This window comes from Oxyura jamaicensis, chromosome 2 (genome assembly GCF_011077185.1).
Source record: "Oxyura jamaicensis isolate SHBP4307 breed ruddy duck chromosome 2, BPBGC_Ojam_1.0, whole genome shotgun sequence".
NCBI classification, from domain to species: domain Eukaryota; kingdom Metazoa; phylum Chordata; class Aves; order Anseriformes; family Anatidae; genus Oxyura; species Oxyura jamaicensis.
The window spans coordinates 130,603,232-130,629,400 of NC_048894.1; the positions used below are offsets into that span (position 1 = coordinate 130,603,232).

The window sequence follows — 26,169 nt, forward strand, 5'->3', positions numbered from 1 at the left end:
TCTCTTCTCTTCTCTTCTCTTCTCTTCTCTTCTCTTCTCTTCTCTTCTCTTCTCTTCTCTTCTCTTCTCTCTTTTTTTCCTTTTATTTTCTCTACTGGAACAACAGAAAATGTTGATCTAGTTTCTGATTCAAGTAATGGTAGCCTAACTGCTAAAACAACCTTTATTTTCTTTAACAACTTCATGAAATTCCACTGGAATTTTTCCACAGCTTTTCTGAAGGTTCTCATTGCTTGATACTGTTGACCACAGAGGCATCTGACACTTCTCTTACCTATTGCACTCTCTCAATTTCTTTGTGTTTTCATTTTTTTCCCTTTAAATTTATCTTAGGTTACTAGGGCCTTTTTTTTTTTTTTTTCCTTAGATTTTTATTAGAAATCATTACTCTGTCAGCCTAGCAACACAGAAATGGAAGGAGCTCTGGGCTAACCAAGTCTAGTTCTTTGCTTCTGTTGTAGAAACTAGTTTTTATAACACTCTTAGTTACCCAATAAAGCTGCTAAAATCAACCTTTTTTTTTGTTCAAGATGTTTGGATTTATTCTGGATTCCAGTCATGCAAGTGACTGCACTTCCCTTTTTCATGCGTACTCTCTTTTGGATAACATTCCCCATTGCAGTTAGTTTCCTGCTTTCAAAGGAAGGAAAAATGAGTTTAATGAGGCTTCTTGATGCAGAACTCTTAATCCCATGAATTTAGTCCAAGAAACATAAGTTTTACTTGGAGGAGCTAGTACCTAAGCCAGTTTATTTATTCCTTCTGTCTGATGTGACTGGCCAGATGTGCCACTATAATTTTGCCCTTTCTGGGAGACAGAACACTTCTGACAATCTCTGTAAGTGCAAAGCAGATTTTTTTGGTTATCATGCTGGTCACACACAGTAGAAGGCTCCTTCAAATAGGTCTGGCAGAAGTCCATGTTGTCCCTCACTGTGGGAGCAATTAAGTCTATTATATAGATAACCAAGCTCATAGAAGTGAGGTATGGGTACCATTACATGCCCCTGCAACATTTGTTTAATTGCTAAAGCACTTGTTTATGCACTGCTTTGCTGGAAGAAAATGTATTAAACTATAAAATAATGATCTGCCAGTTGTAAAGTCTGCAGCCTTGGGGGGATCATTACAGGGCTCAGATCAGAATTTAAGGATTTAAGAAACTTTGTTGTATATCAAATGTCTGAGACCTAAGCTTCATCTTGCAGTTAGCTACAAGTCAGTTTTACGGACTGTCAATATGAAGAGTTATTTACATATTTTTATCAGCCAGTAATTGTTTTTTTTATCGTTTGTGTTTTCTGTCTTTTCAAATTGCACTGTATCATGTTGTTCATAAGAAACGACAGCATTGTCATGTTAACAGGCATTGCTGTTACCTCAGAGGATTTGATTTACTTCCGTGTAGTCATTCCATAAGAACAATGAAATTAATAAATTGTGTTCAAGTCAGTGGCAGCTTTGATGCTTTTTAGCTGGCAATATCAACAGAAAATTTTATCATAGGTGTGTGTACGGAAAAGTATGCAATGTAAAGGTGGTTTAACAGATCAATATTGTACAAGAAAATTGAATAGTGCTAGTTACTCATTATTAATCAAAAAACTAACTACAGAAAATATTTATGTTCTATACACACAAAAACATGAAAAATGGTCCATACCTTGGAGCTTTCTCCTATATAACCCTTCCTGAGCTAACTTTGTTTTCCCCATGCCTGTTTCTGTAAGCTTTTAGGCAGATGGTGAAATCATCACTGAAGCTCAGGTTCATAAGGAGACTGAAACATAATTTCTGGAAATGCATATGAGAAAACTGAGAAGTCCTTTCAAGATAATGGCCACTCTTGATCATTCTGCAGAACAAATTTTAACAATGTTTTTGAAGTTTTGGTGGGGATTGAAATCCCTGTACCTAAGATAAGAGACATTTCTGGTTGAAGCACTTTAAATTTCAAGATATTAATTCTTGCAAATGTGTGCCAAAATTGCATCTTAAATTTTGTGTTTATAAAATGTGATAGTCTATGTACATATTCATAATGAGATGCACAGGTCAGCCTTACAAGGTTAGCCACATCATTTAAATTGGTACAAGGCAAACTGAATAACTACCACTTAATGATTTCTGTTAGAAACACTGAGGAGCATAAGCTGTTGTACTCAAGAGATCTGTCCCCCTTTATGAGGCATTTTCATCTGCTTTATCATAAGCTGTTGTTTAAACCTGAAAGTTTTTTAATACTGTCTGTTGTATTGCCTTTATTATCTTATATTTACACGCTAAATTCTCTTAGAAAAAGTAGTATGTCTTCTGTCCTTATGGGCTTCTTAAAGTTATGATTCCAACAAGCTTCTGAAACATGATCTTAAGTATAAAAAAATTGTCTAAACTATGATTTTTGATTTAAGAATATTTTATTATGCTGTTTTGTTGTTGTTGTTGTTAATACTGATTTTTCTTGATAAAATAGATGCAGAAGATACTTCTACTGGGAATCTATATCTTTTCATAGCAATTGTGTTATTTTCTTCCAATCCCCATATGGTGTCAGATCTGAAATCTGTCTCTCTTTGAAGATTCAATATAAAATAAATTCTCAAAATCTTTGAAGACAATTATTGATGCTAATGACCTTTCAAATGGAAGAAGGTGGTACCATCACTTATGAAAAGGGACAAGAGATTATCTACTTTATATTATTGTATATTCAGGTTTAGAATCTGTTGTTTCAAATCTTATCTGAAGACTAGAAGCTTGTGTTGAAATTCCATCACACTTCTGAAATATCTGAATCATTTCCCATGCAGGTCTGTCACCTTTGTATTGATCCTGGCTGCCTCCGACACTCTGAAATCTAATGACCTCACAGCCCAAGGTCTCAGCTGCAGGCTATTTCTTCCAATATGTAATAATTTTCCTGCTTGTTTTTTAAACTACAAATATCTATTTCTTATTTTAGGTCAGATACTTTGGACCAATAAATTGTAAGCTGTCATTAAAATGAAAAGTCCTTTGATGTTCATGAGTATTTCATCATAGATGGTATGCCGCTTTGCTCAATCTTACTAATTTTCTTTGACTGTTTTTGAATTGTGCAGATACAAATTTTCAAAATTCATCATGTACTTTCTTCAATCCAAAAATAAAAATTCAGCACACACAATCCTGGTTCTTAAATCTTTACCATCTTTTTCCTTCTCTACTCACACTACTTTTTTGGAGAAGATAAAGCTCTCCAGAAATAGCAATGGTCAGCATTTGTATTAATTATCAGTTTTGGTCTGATAAATGATCCCAGATATTCCTTACAATTGATTATCTGAGAATAACTCATTAGAATACCTTTGGGGTATAAAATTGTAACTTTATGTAGCTTTAAGTGATAAAGTCTGAGAAAATGAATAATAGATGGGTATTTATTTATTAATAATAGTGGGGATTTGAATTATTGTGGAAAAAATCATGCAATATCTGCCTCTAGGCTATTGCGAGGTAATTGATCATGTATAAGTGCTGTTCTGTAAACTCTGCATGATTTGGTGACCGCAAAAGACAGATAAAACTAGATATCATACTTAAGCATTTGAACAAGATGCTTCCAGTTAATTTTTAATCAAAGAGATCCCAGTGCCCATTATTTTGAATGACCCCTCCCAGGTTGTATTGCCTTGATCAATCAAGGCATAACTTGAACACACAATCATAAAATACATGCTTAAACATCTTTGTGAAGGGCACAATCTATGCTTTGTATATGTCCATCTTTAAAACTGAGTCGAGGTCTAGGAAATAAATTGAGCCTAATCTATTGTTGTGTATTGATTGGTAGATTTTACTGATGTCTACATGTGTTCTTTTGGCATTTCATGTAGTGCATTTTTAGATTATGTGAATCTATGCAATTGTAAGTTATTTTTTTTTTAATATTTGTTGTTGCTTTTGTTTTTTGTTTACCTACTCTAAACTGTAGTACCTTAACAACCAAGCTATGTTCTATTTTGTGAATAGATATCTCAAGAAAAAAATAAAAAAATAAAAAAAAAAAAAACTTTTTAGAAAGTTCATATCTCTGTAATCAGTTTTCAGAGTATTCTCTTAAAAGCATAATGTTGTGCAAACCCAGTAACAATTATCACTATAAAATACAGTAAGATGAAGAAGTCCATCCATATAAGCTGACAAACTAGCAGCTGTGATTGTTATTCTGCATGTTGCCTTGATAGTCTTGCACATGTGGTACAGTTTGCAAAGAGGTCAATACAAACATTTATTTTTCCAAATTAATAGAAACTGGTGGGCCTTTGATTTAAGAATTTACTTCCTCAAAGTGCTGAGAAAGCAGTTCTACGTATCTGTGCTCACTGTTACATTTTGAACTCTTTAGACAGATGTTAAAAATCAATAGATCTTCCATGAAATATTCTGTGAACACACAAGTTTCCTTGTAGACCTCACTTAGGTCTTTGACCTGGTCTTGCTGAATTCATGGTCATTAATGGGAGAAAATAAAAACTGAAAACGTTAAGGTTTATTAAACTGGATCAGCCAGGAAGGATGGAAGATTTCTGTCCAGTTTTGTGTAGATAATGAAAGATTGAAAGCCACAACTAGTGACAAATTACAATCTCTGTCAGAGCAACATTTGCCTGTGGCAAACTTTCAAATAAAAATCTACTCTTTTTATTGTTATAACCTGTACTAAGAGAAGATGGAAAGATTTCTCATAGCTTACAGGAAAATTTTGTGCGTTGCAGACACTTCATAGAAAATAAAATTAGCAAAATTTTAATATAGCATATAAAAATCATATAAATCGTCATGGCAAGTAAATGATTAATTTCCTGACAATATATTACTTTTTATTTAAAAACAATATTAAGCTAAGATACACATCTTAATAGTAGAGTAAATCTATTTACTGTAAGAGGATTCCAGGGAAATGTTTGCTTCTTTTGGGAGCCAAGTACCCTTGCACAAAGGAGAAAACAAACAAACAAGAAAGCCAGTCAGATGTCTGACTGAGCTGAGTGCTAAGGAGAAAATATTCTTTGGGTAAAAGTTGACTGCATGCTTTCTGTCCAATGCTTGGACCACAGATGTAACAAATATATACATATACATATATATATATATATATTAAAGTTGTGGTCTTATTTGTGCTACAAGATTAGTTGCATAAGTATATATATATATTTTCTATATTTAATCAAACTCTTTATCAGAAATAAAAATAAAAATAAAAAATCATGACTTTTTTCAGCCTTCCTATGCAGTACACAGTAGAAAAAAAAAAATAATGCAATAAAATATTCTCAGCAAATTACTTGATTTCCACTGACTAAGGCCTTAGGCATTTTCTTTTATTTCCTTTTTCTAGACAAGTCTAGAGCAGGATGAGAGAAAATAAATAAGCTCAGTATATTTTGGAGGATGAATTCCATTAAACAGGAAAAGACGGGATTTAAGGAAATTTTGCTGGAAAATTCTTACCTTTTGACTAATAATTCATGGTCAGCATGGAGGTTACTGTGACAATCATAAGAAATATTCATTGCACAGGAGGATAAAATGGAGAGGGTCTTGAGCTTAAATTGTGTTGAAGTCACAGTATTTATTAAAGGAAGGTTTTAACTCTATCTAGGACAGGATGACAAGATGTTACTATGTTTTGGGGGTTTTGACACTTCACAAAAGAGAGATAAGGGAAAAAAGAGGTAGAAAAAGAAGAAAGAGAAGTCATATGGGAAAAAAAAAAAAAAAATCCTTCTTTTAACTGTTTAATAATCTGACACTGGGAAGTTGGAAAAAATGACCTCCAGATGTCCCTTCCAGCCTTAACCATTCTGTGACTTTCCATTTAAAAGTTAAAATGAGATTAATAGTTTCAATTTTACATAATAATTTAAGCTCAATATTTCCTTACAATATATTGGTCTGATCAGAAAGAATTATAGGTTCAAGATTTTGTACACATTTAGGGATACTGAAAATATTTCTGACTTGAGTATTTTATGGAATGACTCAATTCAATAGAAATATGATTAGCCTACTCTAATAGTGAATTTTGTTTCAGAAATATCTTCTATTAACTAGTCTTGGCTACTGGAATAGGCAAGCCAACGGTCTAAATCAATACAACAATTTTATTAGGAACCTACAGCATAGAAGGAATGTGAGAACTGATGTCCTTGAGATTGGTTATTTTTGCATGTGTTTAACTTCTTTCTCGTCTTCTGTGATAAATTAAGGCATAGAAACACTATTTTAAAGGTTTTAAAGCTGACAACAAAATAAAGTACACATATACTTTTGTAATACATGAAGGGGAGAGAGCTCATAAAGGTGAATTAGGCTTAAATTCCCAAATTTTGTCATGTGTAAAAAAAAAGAGCAAGAAGATAAAGGATGAAGCAAGTTGTGGGGGTGCTGTGGGGACAATTTTGAAGCTTATATACATAGATTTTACTCTTCCTTGGAGAATGGTGCAAGCTAGCTATAGATAGGACTTTATGCACATTATTTGTATTGTTTAATAAAGAGTACTATATGGAGAGGAAGCCAGCAGCTGTCCTTTTTTCCCCTTCTATCCATAAATATGCCACATCACTGAATCTGACAATGTGAATCTCTGCAGCTTTCAGTTTGTGCATAACACTGTTACCAAACTTCATAAAGATATTTTATAGCCTGTTGAAGTGCTAAGACTCTAAACTTCATGAAAAATGAAGTCTCTAAATGGATTGGAGCTAAATCACTTGAGGAGTCTGAAAAATATCATTCAGCATCACAGCTATTAATGACAGAACTTTGGAGAAATCACACCCTGCTGATGACATAGCCCTGTCATAAAATATCCCTATGCTTGGTGCCACTAATGATGAGCAGCTCCCACCTAGACACAGGATTATGGTATCTAGGTCCAGGATGCTTGTGTCTTTTAAGCTTCCTTAGTATGGCAAAAAGTAGTGGTAAGGGCTTTCTCATTGTCTTCATCTTTGTGAAAGGTAGAGAGAATTATCCACCAGCACAAATTCACCAAAACAGGAGCTTCTGTAGTCTGCGCTTGTTCAGGTATTTCCTCTCATTTTCTTGTACAAATATTGAATCTGTACCACCAGGCAATGAGCTGCTTCAGAGAGATATGATGAAAAAGTAAAATCACTTTTTTCTTGAATAAATTTCTGGAATTTCATTGTATGTAATCACATGAGTATCAGAACTTTCACAAGGGCAGGGGTGAGAATGTACATTTGGGGAAGGTCATAGCAGTATCAATTTTCTTTATCTTAATCACTGTAAAAATTCACTAGTAGTATCTCTGTTGATATTTTACCACGTTATAATCTCATGTACAAACTGTACAAGTTATCCAGATCAAGGCAGTTGTTGCTATAACCATATGCCCATGTGAATAAGAGTATTTTCCACAGGAACATTGCAGCTCTCACTCTGTCTGTCTGTCTGTCTCATGTGTGTGTGTGTGTGTGTGTGTGTGTGTGTGTGTGTGTGTGTGTGTGTGTGTGTGTGTCTGAAATTCCACCCCTCCACATCCACCTCCTTTTTTTAACATGTAATCATTATTTTAACAGGATGTTTATGCTGAAATCTAAGATAATTATTCTGCTCTTTTCTATTAACTCATTCCTTAAAATGATTTCAGCTGTTCTAATCTGGATTAAAAAAAAAAAAAAAAAAAAAAATCAGCTGTCATGCTTCCAGGCATTTGGTGACTTTGCAGGATTAGGAAAACACTTATCTAATAAGTTTTTGTTGTTGTTGCCATTGTTTTGTTTGTTTGTAAAACTGTCTGGCACAGCAGTTCAAAACTTGCCTGGAAACACCTAATTTTAAAAGAAGGATGAATATACTTTGTATACCATTAATATAATCAGTATGGCAAATCTTCTCTTCTATGAATGTGTTTCTTGTGTATAAGTTTTTGTGCACCCTAGATGTATCAGTCAGCACTTACACTTGTGCTGAAAGAATATATGAGAAATCACCTGCTCTGAACTTGTCTTTTGGTTTCTTAAATTTGCCAATGGATAGGTAGTAAGCATAGCTTAGGCTTCTAATATGGCTCTGAAATGGAGAAGCAAGTCAAGAAACATTAACCCAGACAGTAAATGAGTATTCAGTAATTTGTTATAATGATGAGGCATACTATAGCTGTCAGTATCAGTCCATTATTTGATATAAGGAGTGATTTGTATTCATTAATATATTAACAGAATCATATTCCAACATCTCCATGAACTGGGAAACTTAATGTTGAAACAATTAAAAATATATTTAGAAAAAAATCCTGTTACAGGCTAGGTGAGAAATAAAAGCTATCTGTTGGAAGGTACTATGATTTAAAAAATTCATTTTAACTGCTTAAATATAAGGTATTGTGTTACATATGTTAAATCATGGGGACTTTTTATTGAATTGAGAAATTGGGGAGAGTTATTGACAATAATTATCTGCAGCAACAGTAATCACTATCAATTACTAAGTTCTCATGATGAGGTTAAGAAACTAGTTATCATAGAGGGAGAGATGGAATTGCCTTTAAAAAATAAATAAATAAAAAATAAAGTACTGGAACCAACAGAGTGAGTGACTGAGTTTGCATTTAGCTACTAGCATGAACTCAATGCTACAGAGAGACTAGAACACCATGGAAAGCACTTTTTTCTTTTTCTCCCTCCTGTCTTTTTCCACCACTTCCCAGCTCCCCTTTATGTTGGAGAGCAAAGAAAAGACTTTGATGACCTTGATATATTTCCATGTCTGTTCTTTGGAGATGAGAACAGACCTTATAAAGTTCACATGTGCATATTAAGCCCATAACCATCTGCTTCAATTATGAACAGTGTGGTGGCTAAGTTTAGCATTTGGAGAGGAGGTCTGAAGGTCAGCTCTGCTACAACTGTAGCAAAGTATCTCAGGCTTTAATATGTGAAAAATCATAGCAATAAATGATCAGATTTTTTTATTATTATTATTTTTATTTTAAAGTGGGTTAGCTTGTGGATGATTTAAGATCAGGAATAGGGTAGTATACTCATATCTCATTTATAACAAGAATTAGAACATTCTACACATCCTAAAAGTGCTAAACTAGCTTCTTGGAGATTTTTTTCTTTTTAAATTGTGATGTTTTAAAAAGAGTAGACATATACCTTAGCATGCATTTGCTGTGTTTTGAGCAGAGCTCTGTTATTTAGTTGGCTTTTGGAACCTGCCATTTCCTTTCCTGTGCAATGAGATGGAGTACATTAAGTAGCAGCACTCCTGGTGGGTTGTGGGAACAACTGGCTTTCCAGACTATGAGCACATGTTGTGTAAACTCTGGGTGTTTATGACTCATATTTTTGTATTCTGTGAAAACATCTATCTATGTAACACTGGGCTTTGGATGTTTATTTTCTTTATTTAGTTGTTCATTACCTAGATTCTAAAAACTTTTTGTGAAGCTTCAGTTGTGAGAGGTGCCACTGCTTTTTTTTTTTTTTTTTTTTTTTTTTTTTCTGAGAATGTTTCAATTATTTAGATTGAAAGATAAAGAAAATTAGGAAGAACTCTCCTCCTGGAAATTCCCTGATTGGCCAGAGTTACTGTGTTCAGTGTGAATGTTTATTGTATCCACTCAGTTTTGGCAAATGAGGGAAAAATAAGTCTAGCTTTATCATGACCTGATAAACATCTGATAAGATCACTCATCTAGTTAAGATCACCCATCTAGTTAAGATCACCCATCTAGCTGTTCAAGGGAAGCCAGCTGATCTTTCTGGATTTCAGTAAAGCTTTTGGTACACTTTCCCATAGGATCCTACTGGACAAAATGTCCAGTATACGTCTAGACAAAAACATAATATAATGAGTGAACAATTGGCTGACAGGTAGGGCTCAAAAAGTTATGGTAAATGGATTTACAACAGGCTGGCAATGAGTCACCGGTGGGGTCCCCCAGGGCTCCATTCTAGGGCCAGTTCTTTTCAGTGTTTTCATAAATGATTAGGATGTAGGACTAGAAGGAGTTTTGAGTAAATTTGCTGATGATAGTAAACTGGGAGGACTTACTGACTCTTTTGAGGGTGAAAAAGCCTTGCAGAGAGATCTGGACAGACTGGAGAGCTGGACAATCACTAACTGCATGAAGTTTAACAGGAGTAAGAGCCAGGTCCTGCACCTGGGATGGGGCAATCTTGGCTATATATATAGAATGGGTGACAAAACACTGGAGAGAAGCCCTGCAGAGAGGGATCTGGAAGTTGTGGTTGATAGCAAGTTGAATATGAGCCAGCAGTGTGCCCTGGCAGCCAGGAGGACCAACCGTATTCTGGGGTACATCAGGCATGGCATTGCAAGTTGGTTGAGGGAAGGGATTGTCTCACTCTACTCTGCGCTGGTGCGGCCTCACCTTGAGTATTGTGTGCAGTTCTGGGCACCACAGTATAAAAAGGGTGTGAAACTATTGGAGAGTGTCCAGAGAAGGGGTACTAAGATGGTGAAGGGCCTAGAATGGAAGATGTACAAGGAGTGGCTGAGGTCACTGGGCCTGTTCAACCTGAAAAAGAGGAGGCTGAGGGGAGACCTCATTGTGGTGTACAGCTTCCTTATGAGGGGGAGTGGAGGGGCAGGCACAAATCCATTCTTTTTTAGTGACCAGTGATAGGACCCAAGGGAATGGAGTCACGCTGCAACAGGGGAGGTTCAGGCTAGATATCAGGAAAAGGTTCTTCACTAAGAGGGTGGGCGTGCACTGGAATAGACTCCCCAGGGATGTAGTCACAGCACCAAGCCTGTTGGAGTTTAAGAAGTGTTTGGACTATGCTTTTAGTCATATGATCCAAATTTTTGGATAGGCCTGTGTGGTACCAGGAGTTGGACTCGATGATCCTTGTGGTTCCCTTCCAGCTCAGGATATTCTATGATTCTGTTATTCTGTAACACATCTTTTAAAGTGTTCTGTGTTCTTCTGAACAGGTGATAAAAATCTAGGACTCCGTGTGATGACAAAAGGCATTATAAGCCCAAATAAGTGAAAGAATAATTACAGAGGGTTCACTTGGTATGGTGTTTAAACTTTTTCTGATGCATGCCCCATACAAGAAAGAGAAGTATGCATGTACAAGGGGCATTGTATAGCAGGTCATTATTCTGAACACTTTTGGAGTATCTATAGCTGGAACATTAATACCATAACAATAACTTTTCAGACATGCTAATATTGTTCACTGGCATGGAGGAAAGATGGAAGGAACAGCCATTGAAAGAGTACTTGGAAATTAACAATGACTTTACTAAAACACTAAAGTTCAATAGAAAATATTTTGACTGTAAATGCCTTTAAATGCTTTATTTTTATTATTATTATTATTTTTTGTCATTGTTGCTGTTTGTTTGTTTGTATTTCTGGGAGGAGAAGAAATGGGGAAGGTGTGAGGAGGACAAGGTTGTTTGAATCATTACCCCAGCCCAACTGATTCCTGTAGAACTTGGACTCAGCTTCTGGTTTCTCCAGAAATTTGGACAATTATGGATTATTAATAACCCCAAAGTATTGTTTTTATACAGTTTGTCACTTGGTTGTTCTATGAGCATCATTCTATAGATGTTGTTTCATATTTTGCTTTTATCACCTTGTGGAGTTGCATAAATATGACTCAATGTTTCATATTTGTCTAAGATTTAAAGAATTTCTATTTTACAAGTAATGGGTTTCCAGGACAGCTTTTCTAGAAACTCAGTTCAAGACAGCTCTAAATTGCTTCATGTGTCTTCATATCCCCCAAAATATAAATTAATTTTATTTCTGATTCTTAAAAAAAAAAAAAAAAAAAAAAAAGCACTTGAAATAAATGTTTAAAATGAGCCACTGCACCTAGAAGTCCTGTTCCATTGTATTTGTTCAGTACTGAAAGATACTTATGATCATATTATTGTATTATATTCAGGAATTATTCCATATGTTCATAAGAAAATGAAAGAAAATGAAAAAAAAAATTCTTGACATGTCTGCACAATTTCAGTAGTCCTTTTCAAAGCATAACTTAAAGAAAGAGCAAGCATTCATCTGGTGTAGTTTGTGTTTACAAAATTATTTTATTCTCAGTGGGTTCTATTCTGTTCCTTTATAAGGTTTTAGAAGGTCTTAGTTGGATATGAAGTACAAATAAAATAATCAGACTAAGTTCTGAGAGGATATCTTGGAAAATATTGCTTAGTTTATTAGTATTGTTTTTATAGTGCTTCTATAATGGTTCTATCATAATACACAGCCAAAACATTCTAATAATTAGGATCAACTGTGGCAATTCCAGTGCTTACTTCTTTATTGAATATTCATTTCCATCTCAGCTGAGGTCTTTGTGGTGATCTCAAGGGAACAAAGTTTTCATACCATCACTTCATAGTTTTTATTTATTTCAGTACAAAGATTTAGGGCCTAATGCCAAAATAATGCTCTGTGAATCCTCATTAGAATGCATTACTCAACTGGCTCTTCCCACAGTCATGCTATTATATGCTGTGTGCATCCAGTCCTAGAAATGAATCAGGGCTGTGTTTGGTGGCTCTGCCCTGTTCTGCCTCAACACCAAGACACCTGCTTAGTCAATACTTTAGAAAATAATACTGAGAATAAATAAATAAACTCCATCCATTTAATGATCAAAAAAGAGATTAAATTAAGAATTAAATGTTAATGTATATGTGTAATAAATATTACTGTAACATTCCATGTCTAATATTAAGCAGTATAAGTTAAGTATTTTATGTTGTCTGGAGTTGGGAAGCAGAGAAAAAAAGAAAGGTTGCTCTGTTTGTGAGCAGGCTTTCTGCATGTTCAATTGTACAGTTTGTGTCAGTCCCGTAGAAATTATAATAGCCTTTTGGCAGTCCTCACAGGTATGCAGCTGCTTGCTGTGAGTAGCTGACTACATATCGTGAATAGGTACACAACTCTTCTAGGAAAGCAATAATAAAACAAGTAACTGTATTGTTTACAAATGAGCTATTACTCTCTAAATGATACTTTAATCATGTAAATAAATGTGCATATGGGATTTGGTGTTTCTTCTGCTGGGGATGGGGGGAGAGGTGGAGTCTTCATATTTAGAAAATTCAGCTAAAATAAACAATAGTTCTGATGTACATTAGTGTACTTTCTCAGTATAGTATCTAAAGGTAAATTTAACTCACTGAATTGCTTCTGAAAGACTGCAGCTATTTTCAAATTCTTGAGCAACCTGAAAGTAATGGTCAAAGTTGGAATAGCTGTAAAAAGATAGCAGATTTTCCTATAATATTTATGCCTTCCTGCTTACTTTGTAATTCTTTAATTGTTAAATGAGTAACATCTTGTCCTTCTCAATGTGCCTGTTTTGCAGTTCTCAAAGTACAGCATACATTCTGAGTGGAGAAATCCACATATGCATTTTAGTTGTGATTTCAGTGATGTCTGCAAGGCATGATTTCAAGATTGTCCCCTTTGTAACCTTGCCAGCTTCTTCTAAGCTTTTTTTCAAAATAATTTATTATTATTTTAACATTTAATTTAATGGAAAATGTTCTTCACAAACTTCAAAACTATGTTTCGTAGTTGGTGTGTGCTTTCTAAACTGATCTATTTCTTAATCAGCCTATTCAGTGCTCAAAAACATGGGTATACTTTTTATTCTGCTATAAACTGTCCATTGGACTCCACATTACTGAAGTTCCTTATTCAGCATCTGCTGCCACTGTCCCAGTGTTGTTTTGGATGAAAAGCTGTAAGGAATTCAAATGTTACATGAAACATGCATCAGAAATATAACCTGGTGAGTTTTCCTTGTTCAGTATAACAGAGAAACATTCAAGCAGTTTGAAATAGCAACAAATTTCAAACTGAATACTATTTAGTCTTTCTACATCTTTTAGCATATGGTTTGGGAAGTCATATGGCCCCCATATGCATATATGCATGTATTTCATGTATGGTTGTACTGGGTCTGGCTGGGATGTTAACTTTCCCTGCAGCAGCCCATACAGTGCTGTGCTCTGCACTTGTAGCTAGAACAGCAGTGGTATCACACTGATGTTGTGACTGCTGCTGAGCAGTGCTGGCACAGCATCAGGACTCTCTCTGACCCTCCTAGGGGGTGGGCAAAAAGTGAGAAAGAAACATCACCAGGGCAGCTGACCTAAACCAACCAAAGGGATATTCCATACCATATGATGTCACACTCAGCAATAAAAGGTGGAAAAAGGAAGAAGAGGGGAGGGGTGGGCTCTCGTTGCGAAAACGTCTGTCCTCCTCCCAAACACCAGCTACGTGCGTTGAGGCCCTGCTTCAAGGATGTGGTCAAGCATCGCTCATTTGTGGGAAGTAGAGAGTAATTTCTTTCCTCTGCACTTCCACATAGCCTTTACTTGTTTTGTTTAGTTATTCCCTTTCCCCCTTCCTCTTCCCCTTTCCCTTTTTTTCCCTTTAGTTGAATTGTTTAATTAATAATAATATTTCCTTAATTATATATATATATATATATATATATATATATATTTTCCCCTCTTTAATTAAATCATCCTTATCTCAACCCGTGAGTTGTTCTTTCCTTTACTTCTTCCCCTCCTCATCTGAGGAGGGGGAGTGAGAGAGCGGTTGTGGTGTTCAACTGCCTAGCACGGTAAAACCACCACAATGGTAATGAATAAAACAGAACAGAGAGTAAAAAAAGGTAAAGTCCTATAGATTAGCCCAAACAGGTGTCAGACCCTTAATGTTCACCACCTTCATGAATGATTTATGTCTCCTGTTTAATGAGATCCTAAACAATGAATTAGTGTGAGAAAAACCTGCACTTCTGCCTGGTTTTAACACTCAAGGTATTACCTATTCTCAAATCATGAAACTAAGCTGCTGCTTTTTCAAAAATTTCAGCTTGCAGATATTTCCTTTCAACCACTAAAAAAGTCAGTAAGATTTTGGATTAACAGAAATGCGGTTGTCAATGGCTCATGAAGGAAGGAAAAAAAATATTATACCTTTTACTATCTTTCCATCCCTTTCAAAGAAAATAAGGTGATTTGACTGGAGATGAAAAAGGAAATCAGTTAATATGGTTTGGAGGATACTACCTAAGTTGAATTTCAGCCTGATTTATATTATCTGTTCCTTTGAACTTTCCTTATGTATTATCATAGTGCCAATTATAAAATATATATGCATAAAATTATAAAATATACATGCATTTACATATAAAAACTTACATGCAGTTTTTATAGAGTGCTATGATACACACATAGAGCTGATACGCACATATATTGTATGTTTGTATAAGCGTGGATGGGATGCGAAGATATTTTCATCCAAAATAAAAGTCCTAAAAAAAAAAAAAAAAAGTCTTGTAAAATTTTCACTAATTCCTCACTTCTTATAAAACAAATTCATGTATCAGCTGATTTTTCATGAAAATTTTTCATTCCGGAATTACCAGTTTACCAGATCTGGGACTTGTAATGCAGCATCTTTTTCTGAATGTTGAATCTAATACTTCAGCTTTCTGCAAAATTAAACTTAAGCTCTAATAACACCTACTGTTTAGTTATTCACTTTTAAATCTACTATAGGAGCTAATATTATGACTACTGAAGTGTCCACTGGAGACAATATTCTGAGGTTATGGTCAAGGACAAGTGGAAAATCAATTGTTTTCAAAATTTCTAGTAAGTCAAGTTGTATTGAAACTTTTTTTTTTTTTTTTTTTTTTTTTTTTCCTTTGAGGAAGATAGCTGAACCTTTTCCCCTTATCAGAAATTAACTTGCATTGTATCTTTCCAAGAGAGGAGTTGTCTGGTGTTTCTAGGATAACAACTCCATTAATAAAAACATAATTACCCCCCATTCATTTTTGACTATCATTACTATGAGCAACTGGAAAATATTTGGATTTTTCTTCCCTGTTTTTTTGTGGTGTGGTGTTTTGTTGTTGTTGTTTTTAAGCAGTCAGTGCTGATATAACACTTGTCTCCAGAGCTTTAACACCATGATGCTTGCTGATGCTAGACATGTCATACTAGTTATGAGACTACAATCTCTGCCAGCAAGCCTTACTGTCTTGGAGACTGCATCCTTGATTTATGCCGAAGTGGCTTCTGCAAAAATAACTTGTTTCCGCAAGCTTTGATGCTGCTTGGAACACTATTGGTATAAAAAGGAGGCAGAGACAAGGGAAAAGTCTGTATAGTGGTAATGATGTTGTGAACTTCTGATAAAGGTGTGCTAAACCTTAACAGAGAATCCATAGATAAGTAGGTGGTCACTGAAAGATATAGTTACAGCAGTTTTCTGCACTGCTAAGGTCATGTAAGTATCAGTAGCTCAAAGCTATTTTCTTTCTAAGAATGTTGTGCTAATTTTATCTAACCCTATGAAATAAGACTAACAAAACCTTCACATGGGGAAGTTGATAGTTCTGGTCATGTTCAGAACTGGAAACTTCAGAAACTAGTAAAATTAACTCAAAACAGTTCCTCTTTTAGGGGGGTGTGCTCTTTTAGCTTCTAAATTTCATTCACTAGTGGGTAATTTAACTGGAATCCAGTCTTCTTTTACAGAACATAAAAAATCAAATGAAAAAATTACTTCTGTCTAGTTTTTACCATGCTATTTTGCCTATAATATTTTCCCTAGCACAACTAGAATTTGAGGTTCTAGTGAATAATTATAGAATAATTATTTATATTTAGAAGCCTTACTCACTTTGTGTCTACGTTCTGTATTTTGTACTAATACATATGAAATGAATTTTTATGTTATTTTTTTATTTTGATTTTCCATTTTGAAATAGAGAAGGTACATAAAGCAGCATTTTATTTGAAGTATTTTAAACTTGGAAATGCTGCTGAAGGAAAATATGTCAAAGCAGTAGTCTGAGCTGTCCTGAAGCCTGAAACTTTCTATTAGAAAATTGATATATTACAAATTTTGAAGGATAGTTGTTCAACCAAATGAATGCATAGTCAAAAGATGAATTTGTAAAAGGTAGGTGTCAATCTTTCAAGCATCACTGTCATTGTAATATTTGTAATAATAACATTTGAGTTTAGAGTTCAGTTTACGTGTGTTCTAAAACAAAGGTGGTGTCTACCATAAAATGACAATACCTGAAATCTTTATAACTGATTTTCTGTTCCTTTATATTTGCAAATTAAAATATACATAGCACATAAATTAGTGTGTTGTGTTTAAATAGCATTTGAAATCAAATGAAATGAGGTTTTATATGGAACATGTGTGAATTTTCATTTCTAAGTAGAGCAATTTTTAATCTCCTAAGAATTTTAACCTAGCCTAGAAAAAGATACAACTACAGTACTGGAAGGTATGCTTAGTTGGAAACTTCAGAATTTTGCATAATAAATACTGTATGTTGATGCTGAAAGACCTGAAAGCTGAAAATTTCATTCATAATCTCTCTTTACTATTTTAAAATAATATTAACAGTGTAGTAAGGTAAAAATAAGCAGCATTTATCTCCAACGTAGGAAAGGGAAATTATCAGATTTATCTAGAGAACTGGAGAAAGTATTTTGTTGATATTTTATATATGCTATGGATATATATATAAAACAAAATATTTAACAAGCTGAATCCTGATCTACTAGATGCAGCTGCTTCTCCCTCATCTTTGGTACTCTATCCCCTTGGCATTATGCTTAAGTGTGATCCCTTTGAAGGTTATGAGACTGTCCTTTATTTTACTTCTTTAGGGCAAACTCTGTCTTCAAAACATGTACTGGAATCCAGCTGCTGAAGTGTATCTGAGGGCATAATTTCTCCCTTAAGTGTTTGTCATTGGAGCTACATATTTAAAATCCAGGAGGAATTCTGCTTTCAACTGCATCCATGTAACTAAGTTTATTCTAGGAGGGGACATTAGCTGCTTTTTAGAAGAGTGTTTCTAGAAGTGCTTTTTTGTTGTTTCTTTCATTATTTTGTTATTCTGGAAGATAAAGTGCATGTGACGTACCAGTTTCAGACAAAGTGCAAACTCTGATGACATTTAGAAAATACTTTACTCTAAAAGCGTCATAAAATCTGCCATCAAAGTAGTCAAATTAACTTTTTCAATCTAACATTCTTTGTCAGTTATTTTAACCTCAAGGCATTAATAGGTGGTCTGCCAGCCCTTTAGGAATCTTTTCTGTGCAACCCTGTACGATGTATGATTTCGAAACTCAGTATATCATAATACAAGGTCTCTGTTTACAAAAACATTACCACCCCTTCTGAAGATAGAATATGTTTGTTTGTTTGTTTGTTTTTCCTTTTCCCTTTCTACACCACCACCACCACCAACAACAAAACACTGGCAGACAGAACAAACTACATATAAAAAGTCATGTTAAAACACCCTTTTTTTGTTTGTTTGTTTGTTGCTGTTTTTTTTTCATCCAAAGACTTAAAGACCAGTGGGAACTTCACTTAGTAGAAACTACACTTCCAAGATTGCTTCCATAAATTATGGTATGTCACTCTTATAGCTCTATAGTCAGTGGTTTCCTGTACCCTTGCACTTGGGTACTCAAAGCACCCCAAAATCTCAGGTTTGCTGTCAATGAGTACCTTGTCACATGACAGTTGCATATCTATGTGTTTGAAAAATAAAACTAAATTGTAAGAAAAGGTTAAATGTGTGGAAGGAAATAAGAAAATGGTTACCAAGTCATCTGTGTGGTCAGTGATTGGAATAAGATTTAAAGACTGGTTAGGTAATAACTCTGGGAATTGGGACAGCTGTTTCATCACAGTGATTTTGGTTGCAGCTATGGTGGGATAAGGAAGTAAATAAGAAAACCTGTAGTTGTGACATGAATTTAGCCCAATTCTATCAGGTTTGTACCAACAATTGCTGGCAGAGTGTGGAAATGGAAAGCAAGAAACATTTATCTTGTTCAGCTTTACTGAATCCCAAAGTTGAATTTGATATTTGAATAAAGGTTACAGCTAGACTTTAAACAACGGTGTATAAAATGAAGTTCACACTTAGGAACAAAATTTAAGAAACATTTTACTTACATTTATGTTCTCTCTGGCTGGTTTATACAAAGATTTATCTAGGGTGCTATAAAGCATAGTATGACATTTTCCAGGATTAGGAGAGGCCAGAGGAAACAGAACAATTAACAATCTTGCAGGTAGGACCAGATTTAATGCAGAGGCACTGGTCAAGCCTCACAAAGTTATGTTGATATGTTGATATCAGAGGATGAGAGCCAGAACTAGAGCTCATGCATTTTAATATTGTAGATTATTAGTATATTAACATGCTTCTGCTAAGATGGTTGAAAGAACAACAAAAAAAATATCTTGATTGTTGGATTTCTGTTTTTGTGTATGTGTTTTGTAAATAAGTATACAAGTATACATAAAATGCCATTTAAAACTTTTTTTTTTTCTTTTTTTTTTTTTTTTTTTTTTTTCCAGGATGCTATTTGTCTCAATTTAAATTGAAAGGCAGTGTTCCTTGTGAGACTTAATGAAATCAGGACTGACCTTTTTAGATAAATGACTTTAAGTGGGGAAAACTAGCTCTTCATTAGAAGCATGTTGTGACATAGCTGTCAGGTATGAAATCTACTATCACTCCGTTGAGAAGGAAAGAATTTTAAGAGAAAATGTGTACAACAAATAAAGATGCAGACTGATTAAAGAAAGCTTCATATTCACAAATGTATAAATATGTAGATTTTACATAGCAAAAATAGATCAATTGTCAGAGATACAGAAGGGCTGATAATGAGGAAGGAACTGCTAAGAGGAAAATCTGATTTCAGTTAGTTTCAGTTAGATTTCATGTTAGCACCCTACCTCCATTTGTTCAAGGCCAGACTTTCAGGATGTACTCCTGGGAATAGTTCTGTTCTCAACAGTTTCAGTGAAACAGCCAATGGCCACAGGACTCAGCTCTCGGAAAGGAATTCTTTGATCAAGACATTTGAGAGGTTTTTAGGAGATCAAAGTGGAAAAATTGTAACCCATCTGTGTGATGTTCATTTTGAACCAAAATGCCCTAAAACTCCTTTTGATAACAAAAAGAGAATACAGGATTAAGTGAGGAGATGAAGGAAAAATAAAACAGGAAAAAACATGTTTTCTGAAAGAATATGAGTTTTCATAGTAACCACTTGACATCCAAAAATAAAAAATAAAAATAAAACATGCTATAAATCTACATATAAATGCTACATGGAAAGATTACATAAAAATGAAATTGCAGTCAGGAAAAAAAAAAAAAAAAAAAAAAAAAAGATGAAATTCATGGCGACACTAATCAACAAGTACAATCATAAATTACATTTGAGACTTCTCTGCAAATATTTAGATGCTAAAACCACAGTAGTTAAATCCAATGTAGTCAACATGGGTTACAGGCAATAAAATATTTTTCAGCACACCATAGCATGTGTATTAGATGTTTGGGGTGTGTGGTTTCTTCAGTGAGATGTTTTGTGATATTTTATTTTTTTCTGAATAGAAATGACTAGACCAGTCTATTAAGAGGGACAAGTGACTATTGAAGTGACTACTGACAAGTGACTATTGAATAAAAGTAGATGCAACTCATAAACACCCTGTTCTGATTTTTTAAGTGTGACCCCTTTGAAGCCCCTACTCATGGTGATCTCTAATTCATACTGTATTTGGTTAGGAGTTACAAAACAGTTCCAAACATTTCTATATTTTTGATGTATTATGTCACCTGGAACACTGTGTTCAGCTCTGGGGCCCTCAGCACAAGAAGGAAATTGAAGTATTATAACAAGTCCAGAGGAGGGCTATGAGGATAATCAAGGGACTGGAGCACCTCTCCTACAAAGACGGTGGAAGAATTGGAGTTGTCTAGTTTGAAGAAGAGAAGGCTCCAGGGAGACCTTATAGCAGCCTTCCAGTACCTAAAGGGGGCCTACAGGAAAGCTGGAGAGGGATCCTTTGGTCAGTGAGTGTAGTGATAGGACAAGGAGTAATGGCTTTAATATAAAAAACGGTAGATTTATATTAGGTATAAGGAGGAAATTGTTTAATCAGAGGGTGGAGGGGCAACGGCACAGGTTGCCCAAAGAAGTTGTGGATGCTTAATGCCTGGAATTGTTCAAGGCCACGCTGGATGGGTCTTTGAGCATCCTAGTCTGGTGGGAGGTATCCCTGCCCATGGCAAGGGGGTTGGAACTAGATGACCTTTAAGGTCCCTTCCAACCCAAACCATTCTGAGGTTCTATGATTCTAAGTCATTGCAAGAATGCATTCAATTTCAGTAATATGGGATTAGCCCAGATTCTTACAATTAAGGACTTGGTCACACAATAAACCCTCGATAAAAGTCAGAGATCTTGAGAGTTAATATGAGGGCAGAGGAAAATTTTGCCTGAACTTACAAGTGATCAAAGAAAATTTGATCATTGGCAACTAATTATTTATTCATTAATATTTTATTGATATATATTAACATAACATGTTTATAATCTTTATTTACAACTGCTCTGGAGGGGTTTTGTTTGTTTGTTTGTTTGTTTTTGGTTGGTTGATTGGTTTTGTTTTTGATCGGAGAGTAGTAGTCCTTCTTTCACTATAGCATTCTGCTTCCACCTTTTTTTATAGGTAATCAATATCTTTACTAAAGAATATTTCAAAGTCCTTGAACTGTGTTCCAAAAATGCAGTGATATTGGTGTAATCTGACTTTCATAAAGAAACATTCTACTGTGGTAAATATATTCTTGAGGATGTGTGCCCCCTTCCCCCCCCCCCCAAAAAAAAAAAAAAAAAAAAAATTAAAAGGTTATCAGTAATTTGAAGCTTCTGAAAAGAGGAGACTGGCTGAAAATAAACTTTTCTATTCAAAAGCACAGTTGAAACAGCAACCAATTCATTATGAATTCAAATCTGAATTCTCTGTGCACTCTTTATTTCCCAAATATAAAGAACATCTATTTTTTGGGGGGTGGGTGTTTTGTTTTCTTTTATCTTTTGGGGAAGTATGGGTATTGAACTCTCTGGGAAAAACAAAACAAACAAACAAACAAAACTGAGCTTTTGTTCTGTCTAGACTGGCTTTGATCAACAGCGCACCTGGGTTTACACTTTTTTAGTTGAACAGTCAACATTAACTGTCTAACTCCCTTCTGTAGTTTCTGGATATACTTTTTTATACTATACATTTAAGTTCTACAGAAAGTGTGAACAGTCTATAAGATGCAGCATATGTCTGTGAACAGGATACAATAAAAATTGAAAACGAGTCAAGTAATTTTATTTTGTTGTAGCTTACATTAATGCTAAGGCTGAGGAGGAAACTGTGAAGATGATACCTTCTTAAGAGGACCCAGGAGATCATGCAAAACTTTGACAGGAAAATCAGAATTGTGCAGTCCAGTGAAGAATTAAACTACTGGGAGTAATAATATGCGCTGATGCACTCAATATAGCAGTAATGCCCTCTGAGAAGGGTAGGAAATAATTCAGTTCCTCTAGGCTGCACAGAAGCTAAATACAGTATGACAAGAAATAGTAGCAGTACTCATTATGTCTGATTGCTAATTACCCCTTTGAATGATTCAGTTATGCCTGCTACTAGATAATTAGTTTAGTAATTTATGGCTGCAGCACAAACTAGTATTTTAATTTTCACTGCACAGTTTTCACAACACCTACAGTTCAGATAATATCTCCCTTTTTATTCAATTTTAAATTGCTTTTTGATAGCCAGTGGATGGGGGAGAACAACAAGCAATTCTTTGAATGTTCTAACGTAGCTTTAATGTTAAATTCTGTATTTTTATATATTTTTTCATATGTAAACTATATAAATGTAGAAAACAACTTTACCTGAGCTCTTAACATGATTTCTTTATAGATTTGGGAACTGATCTTGGAAACATTTACACAGGAATATTTGCTGCAATAAAGTTATTTATTGTCTCCGCTCAGACTCCTGTGTAATGACTGTTGCCAAGATTAGACCCTCAGGATATAGTAAGTTTATTTTCTGTATTGTTTATGTACAACAATAGATACACAACATTCTGTATTCCTCCATTATTTTGCTTACAGGGATTGATTCTGCTACACAAAGAATGTACAGACTGCAATCAGTGGCATTTAGAGTGCTGCTTGTAGTGTATTGGTTGGTGGGATATAAAAGATTCAGCACTTTGCAGGAAAAGCTTTATATTTCTTATAAAATCAACCACTTCTTAGTTCACTCAAGCATGGAAGCTAATTCTAAAACATATTCAGGGATATATGTTTGGTAATTCAAGAGCTGTGTTGTTTTTCTTATAAAGCTACAGCATGGTAATTTGGATTATCAATGGAAGATGGATATATGAGTATCACTGAGGACCAAGGTCATATTTTAATTATTTGTAAAATGCTTTAAATCTCAATGATGTTTTGCTGTGTTAACCAAAATACTTTTTGTCATTATATATGTGATCCATGGGACTCTTTGTTCCCTTCTTATAAACAGACTTCTGTTTGATTTTGGTGGTTTTACCGTGCTAGGCAGCTGAACACCACAACTGCTCTCTCACTGCCCCTCCTCAGAAGAGGAGGGGAAGAAGAAAAAGAAAGAAACCCCTCACGGGTTGAGATAAGGATAATTTAATTAAAGGAAAAATAATTATTAAGGGAAAAATATTAGCAATTAAATAATTTAACTAAAGGGAAAAAGCAAAGGGGAAAAAAAAATTAAAAAAAAAAAAAAGAAAAAAATAAAAAGACCATGTGGAAGTGCAGAGGAAAGAAATTACTCTCTACTCCCCACCAATGAGTGATGCTTGACCATGTCCTTGAAGCAGGGTGTCAACACAAGTAGCCGTTGTTTGGGAGGACAGACATTTCCATGAGAGCCCACCCCTCTCCTCTTCTTCCTTTTTCCACATTTTACATTTTATTGCTGAGTGTGACACCATATGGTATGGAATACCCCTTTGGTTGGTTTAGGTCAGCTGCCCTGGTGATGTTCTTTCCTCACCTCTTGCCCACTCCCAGCCTGCTGGCTCTGGGGGGGTTAGAGGGAGTCCTGATGCTGTGCCAGTGTTGCTCAACAGCAGACACAACACTGGTGTGAAACCACTGCTGTTTTAGCTACAAGTGCAGAGCACAGCACTGTGTGGGCTGCTGCAGGGAAAGTTAACTCCATCCCAGCCAGACCCAGTACATTGATTCATACCATCCCTTATTATTTACATGTTTATTTTGTTCATATTTCAAAACTGTAATACAACTTTAGATATAGGCAGGACATAGCCTAGGAAAAAAAAAAAAAAAAAAAAAAAAACTTTCTATACAATTTTTCTCTTGTGTCTTTGGAGAGAGACTAAGGACTAGTCAAAAGGAGCCTGTGAGCCTGTCCTGGGTGAAATAACACTAGATAAATATGAGATTTGTTTTCGGGTGTGGAAGAGACAGCAACTGTGTTGTGGGGAAGCTGTATAACAGCATCAGCTAACAGCAGCAGAAAACATTATGTGGGTGACGGGACGGGGCACATGGAGTAAATGGACGAACGGAGCAAGCAGCCAACCAAAAGAGTAAAGAAAGTCAATTCAAAACTGTGTAAGGCTTTGTGTGGATGAAATCTCCACTTTTTCCAAGATCTCAGAAATCTCTGGTTGCTCTTACCCCCTCTCGCTTTACCGCCTGCTTAGTTGTAAGCAAATTGCTGCTGCACTTCAACAGTTTTTCTCCTGTATAGCTCCCTTTTTTCAAGTGACCATTTTTCCTTCTCCACAAAACAAACAAACAAAACAAAACAAAAAGCAGATTGAACCAAGCAAGTTTATTCTTAAATTTTCTATTAATCTCCATGCTAGCTAAAGAATGGGTACACAGAGAAATGAAGGATAGCTTGATAGGATGCACCTCTTCTCAAAGGGTGCAATGATTTGTGTATGCCCTGGCCACAGGAAAATGGCAAAGCTTTTCCTGGCCCCAGTGCTCTTCTATTTCCGTGACATTCTGATGTCCATTGGAGACATGTTTCAGAGCCAACTCTTCTTTTGAGGCTTGTACCTGCTGTGTTGTGGTCTCTCATCCTGGGTGCAATTTGGGAAGCAACACAAAGCAGGGATGGTTTGAGAGTAGCCACCCTGTTTTAGGAGAGGTGAAGGAGTTTAGCCAGATGAATGAGAACTGTGCTGTGCCTCTCATCTTTAAGGCCACAGGGCAGGCCTTGGAAACCTGTAATTTTAATATAGCCAGAAGTTCTTCTAGCATGAGGTAAAGCTGTCAAAAATGTTCCATCATGGGATTTGCCAGTGAATTTGTCATTTTTTGTGCACTGTGTTTTCTTGTTATGTTAGGATACTTGTTCCCTTAGGTCTTTGCTTTAGTCTCTGGCTCTATCTGATTGAATGGGGTCAAAAGGAATGTCAGAACCACACGTGGTTCAAAAGAAGAAAAAGCAAAGGGGAATGGGAAAACACTCCTATTCAACAGTTTAGCTTCTCATCTCTGCTTTGCCACAGCCTATGTGTCACATGAAGTCATGCAATTATATGTCTCGTTTTCTCTTATTGCTAACTGGTGAATCATGAGCAAAAATTATACTAAAAAACTAATGAATCCTATTTCATCTCAAGTTGTTTTTTTATTGTCTGGCCTTATATACGTTGTGTGAATCCCTTCCTTCATCTTTACTATGTAACCAAAAGTTCACTTGCTTTATCACATTTTGCTGTCACTGTGTTTGGTGCTTTGGGGGAGAAGAGCTTGAAAAGAGAAAGCAGTGAAACAATGGGAAATTGTTGCTGAGAAATGGAGTGGTTTGTGTTTGTTGATTTCATATAAGAGACCAAATAATTTGAATGGAGACCTTGAGGTAACCTATGCAAATGAAAACCTTGATAGGAAAGTCACATTGTTCAGCTTTCACATTCACATTTGTCAGTCTAAAAGGTGCATTAGCAGGCTGTGATTTTTGTCAGCGCAACACCATTTTCACTGAAAAATATGTGTATTTGTTGGCTGTTCCTATTGAGTTTAACATTTCAGAGTTCACATTCTAAAGAAAAGAGGTCTGTACTAAACATCAGATTATGACAAGCCTCTTTGCAGAAGTAATTATGTGATTTTCTTGTTCAGGGACAGCAACTGAGATGCTTGGAATATCAAAGGATTGCAAAAAAAGAG

At 35.2% G+C, this 26,169-nt stretch overlaps 1 protein-coding gene across 5 annotated transcripts in view; it reads left to right on the plus strand.

Moving 5' to 3' along the window:
- RALYL (RALY RNA binding protein like) overlaps window positions 1-26,169 on the plus strand; it is a 409,045-nt gene that overhangs the window by 127,657 nt on the left and 255,219 nt on the right. The window contains exon 1 of one of the 5 annotated variants that reach the window (XM_035317318.1): window positions 22,948-23,007. The exons of the other annotated variants lie outside the window; for them this stretch is intronic. Within the exon in view, the coding sequence (XP_035173209.1) occupies window positions 22,974-23,007 (34 nt within the window). The 5' untranslated portion in view covers window positions 22,948-22,973. Of the gene's footprint in view, window positions 1-22,947; window positions 23,008-26,169 lie in introns of those variants that run through there. 5 annotated transcript variants of the gene reach the window in all.